The 20,694-nt window shown below is 40.3% G+C and overlaps 1 protein-coding gene across 2 annotated transcripts in view; it reads right to left on the reverse strand.

Moving 5' to 3' along the window:
* Positions 1-6,880: 6,880 nt before the first annotated feature.
* Positions 6,881-20,694, reverse strand: part of LOC117879514 (protein regulator of cytokinesis 1-like) — a 37,096-nt gene continuing 23,282 nt past the window's right edge. The window contains exons 7-14 of one of the 2 annotated variants that reach the window (XM_034774762.1): positions 19,819-19,966; positions 16,886-17,022; positions 15,717-15,812; positions 14,421-14,558; positions 13,087-13,176; positions 11,543-11,647; positions 9,035-9,148; positions 6,881-7,843 (exon numbers count right to left, since the gene is read on the reverse strand). In XM_034774762.1, the coding sequence (XP_034630653.1) occupies positions 7,793-7,843; positions 9,035-9,148; positions 11,543-11,647; positions 13,087-13,176; positions 14,421-14,558; positions 15,717-15,812; positions 16,886-17,022; positions 19,819-19,966 (879 nt within the window). In that variant the 3' untranslated portion in view covers positions 6,881-7,792. Of the gene's footprint in view, positions 7,848-9,034; positions 9,149-11,542; positions 11,648-13,086; positions 13,177-14,420; positions 14,559-15,716; positions 15,813-16,885; positions 17,023-19,818; positions 19,967-20,694 lie in introns of both variants that reach the window. The other variant, XM_034774761.1, reaches the window with a different exon arrangement.

The raw sequence follows: 20,694 nt of genomic DNA on the forward strand, positions 1-20,694 counted from the left end.
CTGTCAGTATACCAGGGCCTAATGTGGAGGTAGATTCCTATGCCTTGACAGACAGTAACAAGGACAATAATGTATGGTAAGGTTGTTTTTTTTTAAGCCTACAATCTTAATTTTTTGTGTCAGCATTGCTGATTCTAAATAAGACAGATCACTTAGGGAGGGGGAAGATCTTGACTAAAAATGCATGAGATCACATAGGAGGGACAAACAAAAGCTACTATATGAACATAAAGTATCTTTCTAGGCCAAATTAGCACAACCACTTCACCCTGCCTCCTTTTCTCCCCCGTTCCCAAGGAATATGGTCACTCCAGTAGAGGTTTGATTTTTACCTTTGATGCAGTAGTCATGGAATCATATTTTAATGTTTAAAGTCAGTGTGAAAACTTGCAACTCTTCCTAATTGAATTGATTGCTAAATGCTAGAACAAAAGCAGAAGGAATTTACCCTCTAAATAGTTTTATTATATGCCTGTTTCCTCATCCCAGGGGAGATCCTATACACAAAGTGCTACCAGGAAGGGGGAGATAAACAGACTGTCATTTTCAGGAGAGACTGAAAACCACACTCCCCCGATCTCTTGGTTTTGGTCTTGTAAAGAGGAAGTTGAAAATTTCTGGCTCATTTCTGGCTCCTAAACTGAGCAACACTGGAGAGGAAGTGGCGGAACACTGCCTCAGCTATGGTGCTTGGAAACATTATGGGCCTGATTTTCCACGGCGATAGCTCCAGTTCAAGTCCATGGAAGTTGCAAGCGCTCAGCAGCTGTGCAGTTTACGCCTTCAAAAAGCATAATGCCTTTTGAGTGCAAGGGTGCATGACCCCAAGCTGTAGTTCGTGTACCTCCCAGCAGACAGGACTTCAGCCAGCCCTGCATGGCACCTTGCCACTTGGGGAGAGTCAGCACCTGCCCCTGTCTCCACCTCACATGATTATGCCTGCCCTGAGCCCCGGCACATTAGAAGTGTGAGATCCTTGCAGCCTCCAGCAAGTATAATATAGCCCTTAGATGCTTATGAAAACTCATCCCACAAGCAAAAAGTTGCGTGTAGAAAAGGAAGCATTATTCAATGTGAGGGAAGCAGAATATGAAGGATCAGACTGCTACAGCTTTTATTTCCCTTTTTGTACAAGTCCTCTTCTGCCATCCTACAAAGCAAGATTCCACACAGTAAGCCTAAGTGCGGTCATTGCACTACTTGCAATGGGCTTCTCTGAAGTCTGGAGAGCTCCAGAACCAAGAATCTGCATCGTTGGAGCAGGATACGTCTAGTCAGAATGCTTACACTAGGAAAATTGCCCATTGTGCTGAGGGGCATCAGCAGAACTGGCTGATACTAACTGTAGGTACCAATTGTTCAGCATCATTTCAAGAACTTCAGCTGCATCCAATACCAACCCCTCATCAGCAACAGGGACTTTCCTAACATAGATGACGCTGTTTAATTAGGATACCTAACATAAAATCAGTTATCCCCTCCCACCCCCCAGCCTTCTTTGCTTAAGAAATAGCGATGCCTCAAGGTCTGTGAGCAGATGTTTGCAGGAGAAAGCTTGGTTTTCCTCTGTTGGACATATTGATAGTTTTTTAAAACCCATCGCATGATTTAGAAGCTCTTAAGCTCTTGTTTCTCATTTAGAACACTAGGTTTGGACTTTAATAAAAGCTTTGGTGGGGGGGAGGTAAATAAAATTAGATAGTCCTCTTAACTAGACTGCAAATATCCCTGTGCCCAGGAGTTAGTGGGTTGCAAGGAGAGGAAAGTAGTTTGATTTATATTCTGAAAGCTTCAGGAATGAAATCTAGTAACAAGTTTAAAATTGTGCCGTTGAGTTCTGTGGCTACTGGAGTCAGTTCCCCTGTGCACCTAGGAGAGGAGATGGCAACTAAAGGTCTCTTTGATAGAAAGCAAATGGAGACAAACTGAAGTCCACGTTGCTTTTAAAACAGAACACCACTGGCCATCACGAACAACCCCCAGCTAAAACCTCTGCAGCACATCATGAACGATGTACAACCTATCCTGGTAAATGATCTCTCACAGACCTTGGGAGACAGGCCAGTCCTTGCTTACAAACAGCCCCTCTACCTGAAGCAAATACTCACCGGCAACTTCACACCACACCACAGAAACACTGAGGCTTGGTCTACACTAAACCCCCAAATTGAACTAAGGTACGCAACTTCAGCTACGTGAATAACGTAGCTGAAGTTCAAAGTACCTTAGTTCGAACTTACCTCGGTCCACATGCGGCAGGCAGGCTCCCCCGTCGACTCCGCGGTACTCCTCTCGTCTAGCTGGAGTACTGCAGTCAACGGCGAGCACTTCCTGGTTCGACTTATTGCGTCCAGACAAGACACGATAAGTCGAACCCAGAACTTCGATTGCCAGCCGCCAAATTAGCGGCTGGGTGTAGACATACCCTGACTCAGGAACCTATCCTTGCAATAAACCCTGTTGCCTACTCTGTCCCCAGATCTACTAGAGCAACACCATCATAGGATCCAACCACATCAGCCACACCATCAGGGGCTCATTCACCTGCACGTGTACTAATGTGATATATACCATCATGTGCCAGCAATGCCCCTCTGCCATGTACATTGGCCAAACCAGACGGTCTCTACATAAAAGAATAACTAGACACAAATCAAACATCAGGAATAGTAACATACAAAAGCCAGTAGGAGAACACTTCAATCTCCCTGGACACTCAATAACAGATATTTAAAAGTAGCCATCCTTCAAAAAACAAACAAAACAAAAAAACCCTTCAAAAACAGACTTCAAAGAGAAACTGCAGAGCTATAATTCATTTGCAAACTGGGAGTGGCTGGCTCACTACAAAAGCAATTTTCCCTCTCTTGGTATTGACACCTCCTCCTCAATTATTGGGATATGGACCACATCCACCCTGACTGAATTGGCCTTGTCAAACACTGGTTCTCCACTTGTAAGGTAATTCCCTTCTCTTCATGTAACAGTATATTTATGCCTGTATCCAGGGTGGATACAAATCAATGATTTTTTTTTAAATCAATTTTTAATTTAAATCAGTTTTTTTGATAAAATGTTTTTTTCCCTCAAAAAGCAATCTAAAGGTAAGTTTTAATTAAGATACATTATAGCTCAAAGATATCTCATCATAGAATAGGGATTATAAATTCTAATTCTATAGTATGAGACAATATATTGATGTAGTCTTTAAGAAAAGTTTTGTAAATGCGTTCCAAAAATTCATGGATTAGGGACCCAATCTTATGGGTTTCCAGGGGCTTCTGTATAGATTCTTTAGGTTAATCTTTCTATCTATCCAATGGGACACAGTGCTCAGTCTAGAAGATACGATCAGAGATGCTTAGTTTTGCAATTCTCACACTGTGGATTTGTGTCCCCAAAGATAACATGCTTGTTAACAGCAAAAAGGTTTTTTAAATAAATAAATAAATATATAGAGGTGAGAAATAACAGACCTCAACCCTATTGTCTCTGCAAATTTGTGTACACAGTCAATCCCTTACCTCTCTCTAAAAGTGCAAAGTTTCAAAAAGTTCAATGAATAGAAGATTGTTGGGGGCAGAATAGATCTGGACAAGGAGAAGAAGTCTGGAGATACATGTGAGAAGGGAGGGACAGGCAGTAGAAACTGTTTGAGTAGCATATTCCAGAAGTCTTGAGGTCTTTCTGAGTATAGCCTTCATTGACTTGAGATCTACCATACCATTCTCTCACTAGAATGGAAAACCTATAATGGCAGCAGGCCATAAGAGAAACACAGTTTGGGAATATTTTAATGAAATTCCTCTACCTGTGGGTAAGACAGGCAAGCATGCAAAATGCAAACAGTGCAACAACAAAAATGCAAGGCCTAATTACCCGAATGAAACAACATCATAAGAAGTGTTCCTACTTAGGAGGAAGCTGCATTAAAGATGATGAAAGGAACATGTCTGAACATGAAGGATCTTCAGGTTGGTCAACTTTTTTATTTCATACTTTTAAGGACTGCCTGTCTTCCTTCTGGACTGTTCTTGAATTCTCATGTTTGAGCAAAAAATATAATTGTTACTTTATGGCACTATCAATTTTAGATGCAGATGTAATAAAAAATAAACAGCTGAAATAGGCAGATTTTCCTTGTACAACTTCACCTTTAAAGTAGTACTGAGTGTCAGTCAATGCAATGAGTAATACTAAATGAGCAGTATGGTAATAAATAAAATAAGTCAATGCAGTTATTTAATTAGGAGACTCCATCCTCAACATACAGGATTCTGAAGACTATCCACCTTTAAGATCACAATCATCTTCTATAGTTTCAGAGTTATCTGCCAATAATAGTGTTTCAGACATATCATATATGTCACATAGCCACAGTAGATAACTATAGCAAAAAGAAAAAAACAAATCTCCATCATCCAGAATCAACCATAAATAAATTCGTGATGAGAACCAGCAGATTAGAAAAAGAAGTAATTGATGAAAAATTGCCCAGTTTGTTTATGCAACAAACTGTCCTTTCTGTATGATTGAGAACCCATACTTCATTAACATGGTTCAGTCATTAGGAACAGAATATAGTCCACCCAACAGAGCAGATGTCACAGGCAAATTGCTGGATAAAGTGTATGAAAGAGAAATTGAGCAGTGTGCAAAAGATCTAGAGGGTGAAATTGTTAACCTGAGTCTTGATAGGTGGAGCAATGTCCACAATGATCCTGATGTATGTGCTTGTGTGACAACAGAAGAAGGGAATGTCTTCCTTACAGAAACAATTGATACATCAGGAAATGCGCACGCAGCAGAACACTTACAAGTAGCAGCAGTAACAGCTATAACAAACCGTGAAAAAAAAAATTCAAATATCTAGTACGCAGCTTGGTCACAGACAAAGCTGCGAATGTATCCAAGACGAGAAGAAATTATTTAGAAGAGAGTGAAGAGTCCCAAGCTAATAACATACAATTGCAGTGCTCATTTGATTCACCTCCTAGCCAAAGACTTCAGTGTTCCAGAAATAAAGGCTAATGTTGTTGAAATTGCAAAATACTTCCGAAACAACCACTTTGCAGCAGCTGCTCTGAAAAAAGTGGGAGGATCCAAGCTAACTCTCCCACAAGACATGCGATGGAACTCAGTAGTGGACTGTTTGGAGCACTATATCAAGAACTGGCCTAATCTGATGACAATTTGTGAACAAAATGGTGAACAAATAGATGGCACTGTCACAGCCAAAGTTCTCAACACTGGGCTTAAGAGAAATGTTGAACACATGCTGAGTACCCTGAAGCCTAGTTCTGTAGCCTCGAACAAAATGCAGGGAAATAGCTGTTTTATTGCTGACGCTGTTGAAATTTGTAAGGAACGGAGTGAAATCTTAAAAAGAGAAATATGCAGTGACAGTTAAATTACAAGCATTAAAAAAACGAATGGGACAAGCACTATCTCCAGCTCATTTTCTTGCAAATATTCTCAATACTTGGTACCAGGGTCAAACCTTAACTGCTGAAGAAGAGGGATTGGCTATGACATGGACATCCAGCAATCATCCCTCCATAATGCCAACTATAATAAACTTCAGAGCTAAGAGTGAACCGTTCAAGAAATATATGTTTGCTGATGGTGTTTTAAAGAAAGTCACACCAGTGAACTGGTGGAAGTCACTTCAGCACTTGGATTCAGAGACTGTTGAAGTGATAATCTCACTTTTAACAGCAGTAGCTTCTTCTGCCGGTGTAGAAAGAATATTTTCTTCCTTTGGACTAATTCATTCCACATTGAGAAATTGTTTGGGACCTGAAAAAGCAGGAAAGCTTGTTTTTCTTTTTCAGATTATGAAAAAGGAAAATGAAGGTGAAGACGACTAAGTTAGCTGTAGAAGCCATTATTTTAAGTTTCTCATGTTGACCTGGCTGACATAGTCCATTTAAATTTTTTTTTTTTAAATATAAACAATTTGAACAAAAACAAACCTGATTTTAAAAAACTCGAATATTTAACTAAATTCAAAAATTCATATGCTTGTTTTGTTAAAGTATGTTTGCTGTTGAAGAAAAAAATCCAGAATATACAACGTTGTTGTTTTAGTTAAATAAAACAATTTAAAATGTCTGTCTGGTGATGTTCTCCTCCTAATACAGTAGGGCAAGAAAATCCTCCAAATATTAATGATTAACATGTTGAATTGGAGATATTTATGAAGTCATCGGGAGGTGAACTATCTGCTTCAATTACCTTTGGTAAATGAAATAACCAAACAGTCCTTCATTATGATATAGCTGTAAAACTAATCTGAAAAGTTTTCAAAATAAATCACTTTAAAAATGTATAGTGCGTACCTTCTAAAAATGAAACCTACATCTATCTCTGAGTTGTAAAGAATATGTATTAAGATTATAACAACCAACAAGAATGAACTTTAATATAGAAATCCATGATTAAATAGAGTCTTCCTGACTAATGATTTAAAGCAAATCCACCCTGTCTGAATCTGTAATTTTCACTCCATACATATGAAGAAGTGGGTTTTTTACCCACAAAAGCTTATGCCCAAATAAATGTTAGTCTTTAAGGTGCCACCCGACTCCTCGTTGTTTTTGAAGCATTCTACTTCAAGAAAAACAAATTTCACAGCACGAGTAAAATTAAATATTGATCAATTTCCAAATTTGTTTTTAAAGTTTACTAATGCACCATGAAATGGCTCCTTCTCAGACAAATTACTATTTTTAATTTATGAATGCCAGCTGTTCCCTTTGAGTTACAAAACAGCATACAAAACAACAAAATGTGTTTTGCAAATACTGTAGACGCATGAGATTTTCTTCAGAACCAGAAAGTGGTATCCCATTGAAAACAGACATCTTGACTAGTGCAGCTTTTTATTTAAGAGCACAACACACATCTTTTTATTATTTCAATTGCTTTTCACAATCACACTATATACAATAAGAAATATTTAAACACACATTTTTATTTTAGCCACAACATTATCCAGATCTCCTCAAAGCAGTTCAGACGGTTTACTCACTAATGTGAAGGTACATTTTCAGTTCCAGACATGATATTAATATGATAAAGTAAAAGAGAAAGTAAACAAAGTTGCATTTAACAGCTCAGATGATTAGGGATTGTGATCACTTCATTTCAACTAAGGTTTTTTGTTTTTTTTTCCCCACCTCTTGCTTCGTAATTGCCTGCAAGGCTTGCTTGAAAAGCAACAATGTTTGAGAGTTAATTGCGTGACAGGGTAAAACAATTAGACAGAATAATTAAGTATATGAAACCCTGCAAATCTGAGCTTCATGAAAGAGTTGAGACAGTTCAAAGGCTTGAATATAAATATTTTTTTTAAAAAAGGATTATATTAGCACTCTAGAAAAAAACAAACGTTCATTAGTAGAACAAAATGAGCCAGTTCAATATCATGCAGCCACACGGCTAAAGAAAGACAAGGTAAATACTTGAACTGTAGACTAAGACTTGCAGATGTTTGGTTGGAGTGTTTTAAAGACTTCACTAATTCAACATGTTACTTTTAAGTGCTACTTTCTATTTTTATTTTCTAGCTAGGAAATAGAGTTCAAGGTACAATTGTGGTGCCACATAAATCCATTGCATGTGCCAATTCGATAGCCGGAGTTAGTCAAGGCACTGGCATCAAGGGTATAGTGTAAGTAGTCTTCTCTCCCATCTATGAAAATAGTTAAGAGCTCAAGTGCCACAAAAAAATGAGTTACCCCGGCATTTCAGAGGGTGCAGCAGCAGGTTCCTTAATATCTGTTCTCATTTACTGTAGAGTTGAAAATCCCACTGGTATTGCTAGTTTTCTTTGAAAGATCTTTCTGAAAATATTGAAGAAATGGTTAGGTAGATTAAGTAGTAACAAGACAACATTACTATATAATCACAGCACAGTCAGTGATACACTCACCCAATTAAAGTGATCTAGGTAGGACAACCCCATCTTCCTGCTTTACCATACTTCTCAGTTGTCTCTTGCAAAAGGAAGTCTATGCTTCTTTCAAACTTAGCCTGCCTCACTTCCCTCCACCAATATTTTACTGAATGTATTTTTGTTGTTTAAATGAAGTGGGCCCAGCCTGATTTCCCCGAACCCGCCCCCCCTCATTTTCCTTGATTTGTGTTCTTATTTAAGAACTTACTCATTTATGATTTAATACAGCTGTTAAAAATCACCTGTTGCTGGCTTATCCAGTTAGAGTGCCCTCTTTTGATCCTTTCCTTGTGTTTTTCTGACCTGGACTTTTGTCCAACTCTGCAGTTGAGGATGCAGTAATACTATTTGTGATATGGTGACCAATACCGTATATTCCTAAGAAGATTTAACAACTGCCTTACACAACAGCGTTACTGCTTGTTTTCCATCCCACTATTAACACAGCCCAGTCTATTCACTAGAGCTAACAGTAACATCGCTCCACCAAACCCTTTTTCTGATTAGTGAGCTCAGTTGTTGCTGCCTTGCTACCAGGACTCAATTTTAGTGTATTTTCTGAACTGAAATGCATTTGTTATCCCCCAAATAAGCCAAAACCTTGGAAGTCGTTACATTTCCCTCATGCTGCTCAGATTTTAGTTTTCATGAGAAAGACATCTTAACAAAACCCATGTTTGAGATATGAAGACAGATAAGAAAATAAATCCGTAAATCCCCTGCTCCAGAAGTTCCATACTGTCAAAGTTCCTATCTATAGCTACCCTTTCTGTCCAGCTTCCTGGTTAGTCCTCGATTAGCTGTGGAATCTTGACCCGCCTACTCTCAATATCTATTGGGTAACCCTGAACTGAGAGTTCTCTGGACAATATCTTTAAAACAGAGTTTGTTAGATTCCTCAAAGTGGCATAGAATTTGAGAATTTAGTTTCCTGTCCCTTGGATAAGTTTAAAATATCTAAGAGTGCAGTTTGCTATATGCCCACCACCTAATCTCATCCATATCTAATCAGTTTTCTACTCACCTCTCTAAAATCAGACTATATTTAAGTCACCAGACAAAAATAAGACATACCGTGAAGTCTAAATAGCTGAATTGATTGTTTGATTTGCTGGGTTGCTGGTTTTCTTTGCCCTCTTGTAATCGTGCTGGCTGCAGGGAATCTGGTGGTGTGCTTTTAGATGGTGTCTGCAAAATGTAATGTCATTATGTCTAGTGAGCTTTTCTACTACAGATTACGTACAACCTTGATTAAAAAGTACCAGATCTCTGACCAAGAAGATGTAGAATCATCAGGTGGAGAATCCGCTCAGTTACTTTTTATCATTAAATACACATTAATAATTCGGAAAAAAACTAGCCTAATTTAAACTTTTGTAACTGGCCTTTATGTCACTAACATCCCTATTTTAGAAAACACCCCCATTTTACAAAAGCAGGTATAAATATGCAGGCAAGAATCAGTCTAGATTCTTATAGACTAACAGAAGACTGATTCTTGCCTACATATTTATACCTGCCTCTGAAAATTTCCACCACATGCATCTGACAAAGTGGGTATTCATCCACGAAAGCTTATGCTCCAATACTTCTGTTAGTCTATAAGGTGCCACAGGACTCTGTCGCTTTTTACAGATCCAGACTAACACGGCTACCCCTCTGATACTTGACCCCATTTTACAGATGACAATCGAGGCAAAGTGATTAAGTAACTTGCCCTAGGTCACAGAAGAAGTCTGCAACAGATCAGGAATTGAATCCAGGTTGAGACATTTCAGTGTTTTAACCATAAAGGCCATCCTTCCTCTCTCCTTTTATATGCATTCATAATGAACCTTGTAAAACATGCATCTATGAAGTGGTATGGGTGACTCAGATCTTTGGTGTTACATTCCCTTATACTGCAGTAAGGGTTTGACTTCTATCAATTCTTACCCAATGAAGGGGCTTTAACCATGCGGCTCCCATTAATACGACTATAAGCAGGAAGTGCTAGAAAGTTCAGTCAGCTTATTCAATAATCCTCTTGACAACCAGACCACTTCAATTTGACCAAAGGCAGCTGCCTGATAGCCATTAATGTTTAAGATCAAAGCCTGTATTAACGTTAGCATTAAGAGCTAGTTTCCTTATCTGTAATTTCTCTCATAATGGAGGCATTCATTGATCTTGACAGTTAACTTGTAGCATAAAATATGAATTCATATTTTTTCCCAGGGACCCTCACAGCAGCTGCTCCACATACTAGAATTTAAGTCATTTGGGACTGAGTGCTGGTTAAGGATGAGGAAAGAGGTGTTCAATTTTTAACTCCAAAAAGGAAAAAAAAAACGTTTTCTACTTTCCAATTAATCTCAACTCGTTCATCACAAATATTAGTCTTTTAAAGTCTATATTTTGTCTGTTAAGAGTTGATAATACAGAAAGATTTTATTTAAGTGTATAATTCTGTAAGGAATGCACTTGGATTCTGGCTTTGTGGCCTGAAAGTTTCCATTAGAATATTTAAGTCCTTCTGGGAAAAATCAAGAAGTTTGGAAGAAACATCCACTTGTCCTGGTCCAAGAATGGATGTGGTTACTTCTATATCCCCAACTTCAATATTTTTATAACCTCAAGTCCCGGAAGACTGGAAAGGGGAATAGAGAACTCTGCTTCCTCTACATGTGCAGACAGTCACACTGGTAGCATTCTAGAGCACTGGAAGCCAGTTTGATAAGTTAAAGTAATGAAACTAAAAAATGGAACCATTCTATTTGAAGAAGTACTGTCAAGTTTGACCTATTGCTCCCTCACTTGTTGAAAAAAAATGGATGTGTCGCTTATTGCTCCTCCCATAGAAATTAACTTTTATAGAAGATATTAAGTCCAACACTCCTACGCAATACTACCACTAGTGTGCTTGGTTGAGGGAAAACGTTTTCATTTGTACTTTCCAAAGAACTTACATGTGGAAGATTGATGGTTACATGCAATGGAATGTACCCTGAATAGGTCCTTGAAATGTGATGTGAAGTCACCCATCCAGCAATTAGACAAATGACAGCTGACCAGGTTGGTTCAAACACAACTCATACCATGGAACATTTCCCCCTGGAATTCTTTTTCTCACTGGTCATAGAGATTGCTTTTCCTTGACAGCACAGATTAAATCTTGGTTGTGTGCAAGTTACAAGACAAAGGAAAGAACGGGTATAAGAAGACAGTAAATGCCGGAACTTCAACAGAAGTCAATTTAAAGGTGAACTGGAGGTTTTCATAACCATTTACCAAACATTTGTAGTCTCCACTTCAACAGAGTGAAAGTTGAGGTTTAACTGAATAGCAGTTTGTTTCTAGTATGGCTTTATAAACACTGAACACTTTTGCCAGAAAAATGACATGATTGTTAAAGTGGAAAAATAAGTTCAGTCAAACCTTTGTAGTTCATATTCAAGTTTTGTGTATGTGTACACATATACAAATGTTCAGGGCTTGAGCCCTGCATAAAAATAGGGATAGTACCATTTATTCTGGGCCCACAAGAATGGCTTTTATTATTGACAATAACTACAGTAGACTCAATCCAAGAGCTTAACTCACCTTACAAACTGGAATGGGTGTTCTGGCAACAGCTGCAGTCCCCGTGCTGGTCAGACTGATGCAGCTGGCTGCCCGCAGCACAGTTAAATTTGAGACTCCATGTAACTAAAGGTTAAAAATGAGACGCTTCAGATTTCTAACATTAAATACACAAGTTAGGCTAGTAAAGGGCATGCTGACCTTTAATTCCAGCAGCATCTATGAGGTGACAAAACATTTCAGACTAGTTTCTAGAAGGTATGCCAAGTTTTGTTTAAATACAGAACTGCTGTACAGCTTTTCTCCAGAGAAGCTATGCCTGATGCCCCATCCATTACTGGCTTCCTGCCATTTCAAACCTAGACTATATTAAGTTTGCGTAGTTTTGCTTCTTTAAACCACCAATCCTGCCAACAACTTGAAGGTCTCCAGTAAATCTGTCCCTTTTCTAGCTCACTCATCCCCAACAAAGCAATGAACCTCACTTTCCCATAGCACTCCAAAGCTGGCACAGCTATCAGAAGATAACAGTAATATATGATGGCTCAAAGTTGCTAAGACTGAACTCCAATTGTCCCCTAGGAATAGGGTCTCAGTTTTAGAGAGAGTTTTTCAAACTCATTTTTATCTCCTAATTAAGGAGTAGGAATGAATTCTTATGATTTCCTTCCATGAACGATGCAGTCCTACTCACATTTTCAAATACTTTTGCAGCTTTTTAAAATTAAGCATTGATTACAATGGTATCTACAATTACAACAGAATATACCAATTTTAACAAGAACTAGAAAAAAGTTTAAGCCAATGCCTTTTTCCTTCATCTTTCTGAAAAAGCAAGGAGACAAGTGACAATTGTCTGGGAGAGCACCAGCTGCCGTAAGGCGATTTGATTCAGAACTGACCTAGAAGTTACTTGCATGAAATATTAATGGCAGAAGCCAAGAAGAGGGAAATCCATAATACCCTTTTCCCTATGGATATTTGTCATTGTCTCTATAATGTAGAACCTCAGATTTGACAAGGTAAGGAAACTGTTTGTGCTTGTTTTATTTAAATTAAAAGCAGCATTTTTTTTCTGCACAGTAAAGTTTCAAAGCTGTATTAAGTCACTGTTCAGTTATAAAAACTTTTAAAAGAACAAGCATAAGATTTTGTTCAGAGTTACCAACATCTCAGGAATGGAGGTTGTTTGTAACTCTGAAATGTTGGTAACTCTGAACAAAATCTTATGTTTGTTCTTTTAAAAGTTTACAACTGAACAGTGACTTAATACAACTTTGAAACTTTACTATGCAGAAAAAAATGCTGCTTTTAATTTAAATGAAACAAGCACAGAAACAGTTTCTTACCTTGTCAAATACTTTTTTAAACCCCCCCCCACACTTTTGTTAAAGTAGTTTATGTTTAACACAGTACTGTACTGTATTTGCTTTTTCTGGTCTCTGCTGCTATCTGATTGTGCACTTCTGGTTCCAAATGAGGTACATGGTTGACTGCTCAGTTCGTAACTCTGGTGTTTGTAACTCTGAGATTCTACTGTATGTTTCAAAAGACCATATACTTGCCTTCCTTGTCTTAAGGGGAGTTTGAGTGGTTGAGCCAGCATGCCTTTTCATGGGTGTTTTCAGAACTGCAGAATCTTCCTTCTTTGTCAACTGCAATACAAAAGACTTGAATTTTATTTCACTGGTAGGTATATTGAAGGAGTGTACTAACTCACTAAAATTTTCCAATTATGACTTGACTATGTCTACACCAGGGGTAGGCAACCTTTCAGAAGTGGTGTGCCGAGTCTTCATTTATTCACTTTAATTTAAGGTTTCACGTGCCGGTTAATATAGGTTAACGTTTTTTAGAAGGTCTCTCTCTCTATAAGTCTATATTATATAACTAAACTATTGTTGTATGTAAAGTAAACAAGGTTTTCAAAATGCTTAAGAAGCTTCATTTAAAATTAAATTAAAATGCTGATCTTACGCCACCAGCCTGCTCAGCCCGCTTCCAGCCTGGGGTTCTCTTCAACTAGGCCTGCAACGGGCTGAGTGGGGAGACTCGAGGTCAGGGCAGAGGGCTGGGGTGTGTGTGGAGATGCAGGGCAGAAGGCTGGATGTTGGGGGGGGTTCAGGGCAGAGGGTGTGTGGAGGTGCAGGGCAGAAGGCTGGGTNGTGTTGGGGGGGTTCAGGGCAGAGGGTGTGTGGAGGTGCAGGGCAGAAGGCTGGAGTCCTCGGCTCGTGGGGCTGGGAGGGATATGCCCTGGTCCACACCCTTCCCCCAGGCCCGTCCCTACCTCTCTCTGCCTCCTCTATGGAGATGTGTGCACGCTGCCGCTCTTCCCCCTCCCCCTTGCAAGGGCCATCACCGGCAGGGAGAGGGAGGAGGAGGGGCAGAGGGGCCGGAAAGCACCACGCTGTGGGAAGAAGTGGGGGAGGAGGGAAGCTTGGTATATTTCAAATTAATTGAAAATACAGTAGAACCTCAGAGTTATGAACATCTCGGGAATGGAGATTGTAACTCTGAACAAAACGTTATGGTTATTCTTTCAAAAGTTTACAAAGGAACATTGACTTAATATAGCTTTGAAATTTTACTTATGCAGAAGAAAAATGCTGCTTTTAACTCTATTAAATGAAACAAGCACAGAAACAGTTTCCTTATCTTGTCAAACCTTAAAAAAAAAAAACACACCTTTCCCTACAGCTTTTTAGTAATTTACATTTATCACAGCACTGTAGTGCATTGGTGCGTTTTTAGTCTCTGCTGCTGCCAGATTGCATACTTCTGGTTCCAAATGAGGTGTGTGGTTGACCTGTCAGTTCATAACTCTGGTGTATGTAATGCTGAGGTTCTACTGTAGTGTAACACCAATCCCTTGTCTACTTTTAAGAAAAAACAAACTCACTCTCTCTTGTTCCTTTTTAAGTTTGTGCTGTTCCCACTGATTTGCCATGTAGTCCAGGAACCTTTGACCCTTGATCAGGAAGTTGCAACCTTGTTCTTTTTCCCAGCTTTCAATGCTCCTTTTCAGATCTTCTCCCAACTAAGTTTGCAAATGAAAAAAACAAAAAGGTATTTCACTATCCATTTGACCAGCTTAGGACAGTCAGCTTGAGGACTGGTTAGTTTCAGAGAGGTAGAAACAGGTTCCTTCAGGTACTGCACTTGCTTAAAACTGTCAATTGATAGTTTTACAATCACTACTATTTTAGAAGTATTTTTCTTTCCACCTGCTGTTGGTATATACCTATATAATTATGTGCAACTGCCACACAGCAGGTGGAAAGAGAAATACTTCTAAAACAGTAGTGATTGTAAAACTACAAATTGACAGACATTTAAGCAAGCGCAGTACTGTTTAGATTTGTTCAAATGCTTAACAATTGAACAAAACTGAACAGATTTTTCTCAAATATTTTAATTATATTAATGTTAGGTACTGCTTGTAGAACTAGAGGTGTAATACTCAAAAACATGCTGACTATTTCCTTTTAAAGTATTTCAAGTCCTGCCTCACTGTGAGGCTAAAAGCACAGTTCTAGGCCTTTTCATTTGCCTTATATTGTGCTAGCTAAAAAAAACGCCAAGAAATACGAGGTGGAGAAAGACCTGGAACCATTCAAGGTAAATGAAGGATTGGACATTGCCAGAGCATGAATTTAGCTGCTGCGTATCAGACAGACTGAGGATGAGCATCAGAAGTTTCAGTAGTTCAGGACAGATGTTTTATGAAGTGTTACCCAGCAAAGTGACATTTAATTGACGCCTATATTGACTCCTTGAACAGGCGTTTAGTATTGTGCGGGCAGTTTACAGCTTGAAGGCGGACACTCCCTTGTAGGCTGCTGAGTGGGGTTCTTTTTAGCATCTAAAAAGAGTGTCTAAGCATTAAATACTAAAGTTTGTTCACACTTAAGTATGTTTAAGGGTGACCATCACCACAAAAGTGGATCAACATCATTAGAAGGAATTGTATTTACTTCAGTTTCTATCCCTTAAGCATAAGAATTTCTGGAGTGTTACGGAAATCAGATCACATGACAAATGAACTGACTCAGCATCCAGCTTCCTAAGAGAGAACTAGAACAATAGCATATTATGTTCCATCAACTCAGACAAGTTTGCCTGTATCGTATTGAAACGACTGAATTTTAACTCTTAATTTCAAGAGTGCATACATGCTAGCAGTGGTAGGGCTTACCTTTGTTAACAGCTTGTGGATCTTTGAGCGTTCTCTCTCTTCTTTCAATAGAGTGCCACCTCTGTTAACTAATCTGTTTGGATTTGTGGATTTTTTCTGAACAAAATAAATGTATTGAAATGTGAACATATACGTCAAGCCTTTTTTTTTTTCCTTCCAGAATGGCAAAGGGCTTTCAGGAGCAACACCAAGTAGTAATATAATTCATTACATTTCCCACAAAACAGGCTATTCTGTACTCAATGCCAGGGAAGTTTCACTTATTCAATCCATGATTTCAGGAATAATCAGCAAAATATCTCCTTTCTCTGAAGAGATCATCAGTGATGACTTGTGAGTCATCATTTAGTCTGCTACAAAAGAATGAAAGCTATTTCCTCAGCACTAACACACAGTATTTACATCAACATGAGACAAGGGTGCTTGGAAATTGTTCGAGCCCAGATGGCTGTAAGTGGCAACAGGCTGCCTCAATGAGTCATAAGAGAAAAATTAAAGGAGAAAAGGTCTTTTAATAGCAATATTAATTGACAGCACTTGCCCTCTTTGGGAAAAAAATTAAAATATATTCAGTGTAATGAAGAAAAATTCTTAAATGCACCATGAAACGATTAAGATTTCTCAGATTAGTTATTTGCCAAAAACATGTGCTGACAACACTCCTAAACAGGATCTTGTAAAACTAACACCCAAAATGCTTTAGATACCAACTTGCACTTGGAACAAATGTTGACATGTGTCAAACACTGACATGTCATCCAGCTTCCCTTAAGTTTAGCATGGATAAATAGGACCTACAACTGACATACCACTGGGGTTATTTTGATATCGGGAAGTCAAAAGCTAAATCTCACTAAGACTGCTATCCCCAAAGACTGCCCATCTTTAATGGGAATTCTACTTAGACTCCCTCTGAAAGTTATTATGAACAGTCACTTTTGTAGCTGTTCAGATTTTGTACATTTACTTGACCTGATTTTCCAACCCCAATAGCCTTTTCCCCAACCCAACAGTCTTTTTCTGCTGATGTTGTTTATCATCAGTCCACTGCTCTTTAGAAATTGTGCCCCATCGATTTAAGTTGCAGTACACAATTCTTCCACTTAGTGGCATCACTACCCTTGCTCAAGCAAGGCCTTAGTGTAAACTAAATTTTCAGTAACTGGTACCTCCAACTCCATGAACTGTTTCCAGGTAGCTTCCCATTTAGCAATGCCATCATATAAAGCCTTGTTTTTCTCATAAAGGAGTTTCATTTTCATAACTTCCTCATCATGTTGGTTCAACAAATCTTCTGTAAAGTTATCTGGATTTGAAAAAAATTAGTTTATTCATTATTTGTGGTATAACATATTTCTGCAAAGATACTCACATGTGATTTGAACTTTTCAATACTAGTTGCATAGTGGACATCAAAGCTCTAGTAATTTAAGTAATTTAGTAATGCATTTAAGTGAATCCTTTAAGGATTTACCTAGCATAACTCTCCTGGTTTTGTTGCTAATCCAAAACCCTGCCAAGGTCTGTGACTCTAGGCCCAGTTCCAAGTAGCTCCTCCCTTCCCAATAAATAGGATGTTTTAATTCCAAAAGTCCACTGTTTCAGGGCTATTCTGCTTTGTTTTTTTGCTGTTTTCCAACTGGTCAATGAGGATACAATCCCTAGCACCCTGGAGTAATACGGCTTATAAAACTAGAGTATGAAGACACTTATTCTGGTTGGTTTGGGGAACTACACTATTTAATAAACAGCCATCACTGAACATTTCTTTCATGTATAAAAAAAAGACATAGGGAAACCAGCTGATAAAATGGCTAATGGTACATGGCCACTGATCTAGGCAAATCTGGAGTAAATGAAATTTACTAATGCAAGGTCATACACTTAGGGACTAACCACAAGAATTTTTGCCATAAGCCACGGACATATCAGTTGGAAATGACAGAGGAAGCAGAGAAAGTCTTGGATGTATTGGTCTATCCATAGGTGCTGGAACTAGGGGTGCTTTCACACCCCCTGGCTTGAAGTGGTTTCCATTATATACAGGGTTTACAGTTTGGTTCAAGGGCTCTCAGCACCCACACTATAAAAATTTCTCCAGCACTGCTTGGTCTATCACAAGAGGACTAGAAGCAATGTGATGCAGCCATGAAAAAGGCTAATGCAATCCTAGGATGCATCACGCAAGGTATTTCCAGTAGAGAAAGGGGTGTATTACCATTGAACAAGGCACTGGTGAGACCTCATCCGGAATACTATGTGCAATTCTGGTCTCCCACGTTTAAGAAAGATTAATTCAAACTGAAACAGGTGCAGAGAAGGCTACTAGGATGATCAGAGGAATGGAAAAACCTACCTTACAAGTGGAAGCTTAAGGAGCTTGGCTTGTTTAGCCTAATAAAACAAAGGCTAAGGGTAAATATGATTGCTCACTATAGACACATCAGAAGGATAAACACAGGTAGGGAGAGGTGTTATTTAAGTTAAGGGCTAATGTCGGAACTAGAAGAAATGGATATAAACTGGCCATCAACAAGTTTAGGCTTGAAATTAGATGAAGGTTCCTAACCATCAGAGGAGGGAATTCCTGTAAAAGCCTTTCACGGGGGGTAGTGGGGCAAAAAAACCTAACTTGTTTCAAGATTGAGCTTGATACTTTTATGGAGAGATGGTCTGGAGGAGGTTGCCTACAATGGCATACGGCCCATCTGTGACAGCTATTGGCAAATATCTCCAATGGGCAAAGATGGGATGGTCTCTGAATTAAGTCCCGGATGTCTGTTTGGTGGGTCTCATCTACATGCTCAGGGTCTAACTAATCACCATATCTGGGGTTGGGAAGGAATTTTTCCTTAGGTCAGATTGGCAGCAACCCTAGGGATTTTTCACCTTCCTCTGCAGCATGGGTCACTTACTGGTTTGAACTAGTGTAAATGGTGTAATTCTCTGTAATTTGAATTCTTTAAATCACGATTTGAGGACTTAAGTAACTTGCCAGAAGTTTGGGGCTCTTACACAAATGGGTGGGTAAGGTTCTGTGCCCTGCAATATGTAAGAGGTCACACTAGATCAGGGATCTCAAACTCAAATGACCATGAGGGCCACAGGAGGACTAGTACATTGACCCGAGGGCCGCATTACTGACACCTTCCCTGCCCTGCCGCCCTCGGCCCCGCCCCCACTCCACCCCTTCCATGAGGCCCCGCCCCTGCCCCGCCTCTTCCCAGCCCCCATTCCAACCTCTTCCCCAAAATCCCCACCCCAACTCTGCCCCCTCCCTGCCCCCAGGGGGAGCAGGAGGGGTGTGGTGGGGGCTCAGGGCAGGGAGTTGGGGTGTGGGGTGCACGAGGGGTGAGGGGTACAGCAAGGGGTCAGGGTGCAGCAGGGGGCTCAGGGCACGGGGTTGGGGTGCAAGAGGAGTGCGGGATGCGGCTGGTGGCTCAGGTCAGGGGTCAGGATGCAGGAGGGGTGCAGGGTACGGCAGGGGGTCGGGTGCAGGGTATGGCAGGGGGTCGGGGTGTGGGTTGCGGCGGGGGCTCAGAGCTGGGGGTTCGGCTGCAGGAGGGGTTCGGGGGGCAGGATCTGGTCCGGCGCGTACCGGGGGCAGGGCAGGCTCCCTGCCTGCCTGCCCTGCCCCCGCAAGAGGCTGGAATATGGGGAAGGGGGCGGGCAGAGGAGCTGTGTGTTTCTGTTGCTTGAGGCACCGCCGCCAGCAGCTCCCATTGGCCGCCGTTGCCAGTTTCTGGCCAATGGGAGCTGCTGGGGGCACTGCCTGAAGCAACAGCCACACACAGCCCCTCCGCCCCCCCTTCCCCATGTTCCAGCCTCTTCCCGGAGCTGCGCAGGGCAGGCAGGCAGGGAGGGAGGGAGCATGCCCTGCTCCCGGTGCACGTCTGGCCAGAGGTGCTCTGGTAAACACTGGGGGAGGGCGGGGGGAGGGGGAGCTGCGAGGGGCTCGCGGGCCGCAGAAAATCACCCCATGGGCCACGTGTTTGAGACCCCTGCACTAGATGATCATGATAGTCCGTTCTGGTCTTCAAGTCTATATCAATCAATCCTTGCACATGAAATGGAAGAGTGGCAGGTCGGAGTGAAGATTTACCATCATAATATGGATGAAAGGCTGATTTCTGTTCTGTGCTATACAAACATTTTTCCCAGTAAAGGTCAAGCTCCTGTCTGACTTTTCCAATCACTCCCTTCAAGTTTTCTTTCTTCAGTTCCTCCAGACGCAGCAGCTCTTCTTCCCACTAGTGCAGAAAGTTATTTAAGATAATGTAATACATTGCATTAAGGCCAACAATGCATCTTCATAACATTCTTAGCACTCTTACTCACAGGATAGCATCACGCTGTTTGTTTTAACATATCAGCAGCACAGCCTTTGAGCCTTTAGTGTTCTGGAAACTACTGTAGTACATGGCAGTAGAGTGATTAGCAATTCTCTTATCAAGTTAAAAGGAAAATGAAATAACCTAATAAAGTCAGTATTAGATGCAGAAAGAACATGAATGGCTAAAATAGGACAAACTTGAAATAGTAATCAAGTTCAGGCAAGTGTCTACACCCAGTCAGTCAAGTGGGAGGCATGGTTTCAGCACATCAACAGACAGAGGCCATAAAGCTTTGGTGACATGAGGCATTGATTACTGGACTGCTTGAAACATACTAAACGAGAATTTCTTAATAGATACAGCAGAGCACAAATGAGGTGAAAGTTACTCTCTCCAATATCTACGTAAACTAAGCCTCCTAGAGCAGTACTTACATTATTACAGCGGGGCATGGACTACTGAGAGTTACCAGGTAAAGGGGTCACCAGGTCTAAAATTATCCTGAACCAAGTAAGCTCTTAAGAGGGGAGCCACTGGTTTAGCTGCAACTCTTCCTGCTCTGGTTATTACTTTACTCTAGCAGAGTTTAGTACTCTGAATATATGGCGGGATTAACATTGGAACCTTGTTGCCATGTCTCTGAC

Source organism: Trachemys scripta, chromosome 6 (genome assembly GCF_013100865.1).
Source record: "Trachemys scripta elegans isolate TJP31775 chromosome 6, CAS_Tse_1.0, whole genome shotgun sequence".
Taxonomy (NCBI): domain Eukaryota; kingdom Metazoa; phylum Chordata; order Testudines; family Emydidae; genus Trachemys; species Trachemys scripta.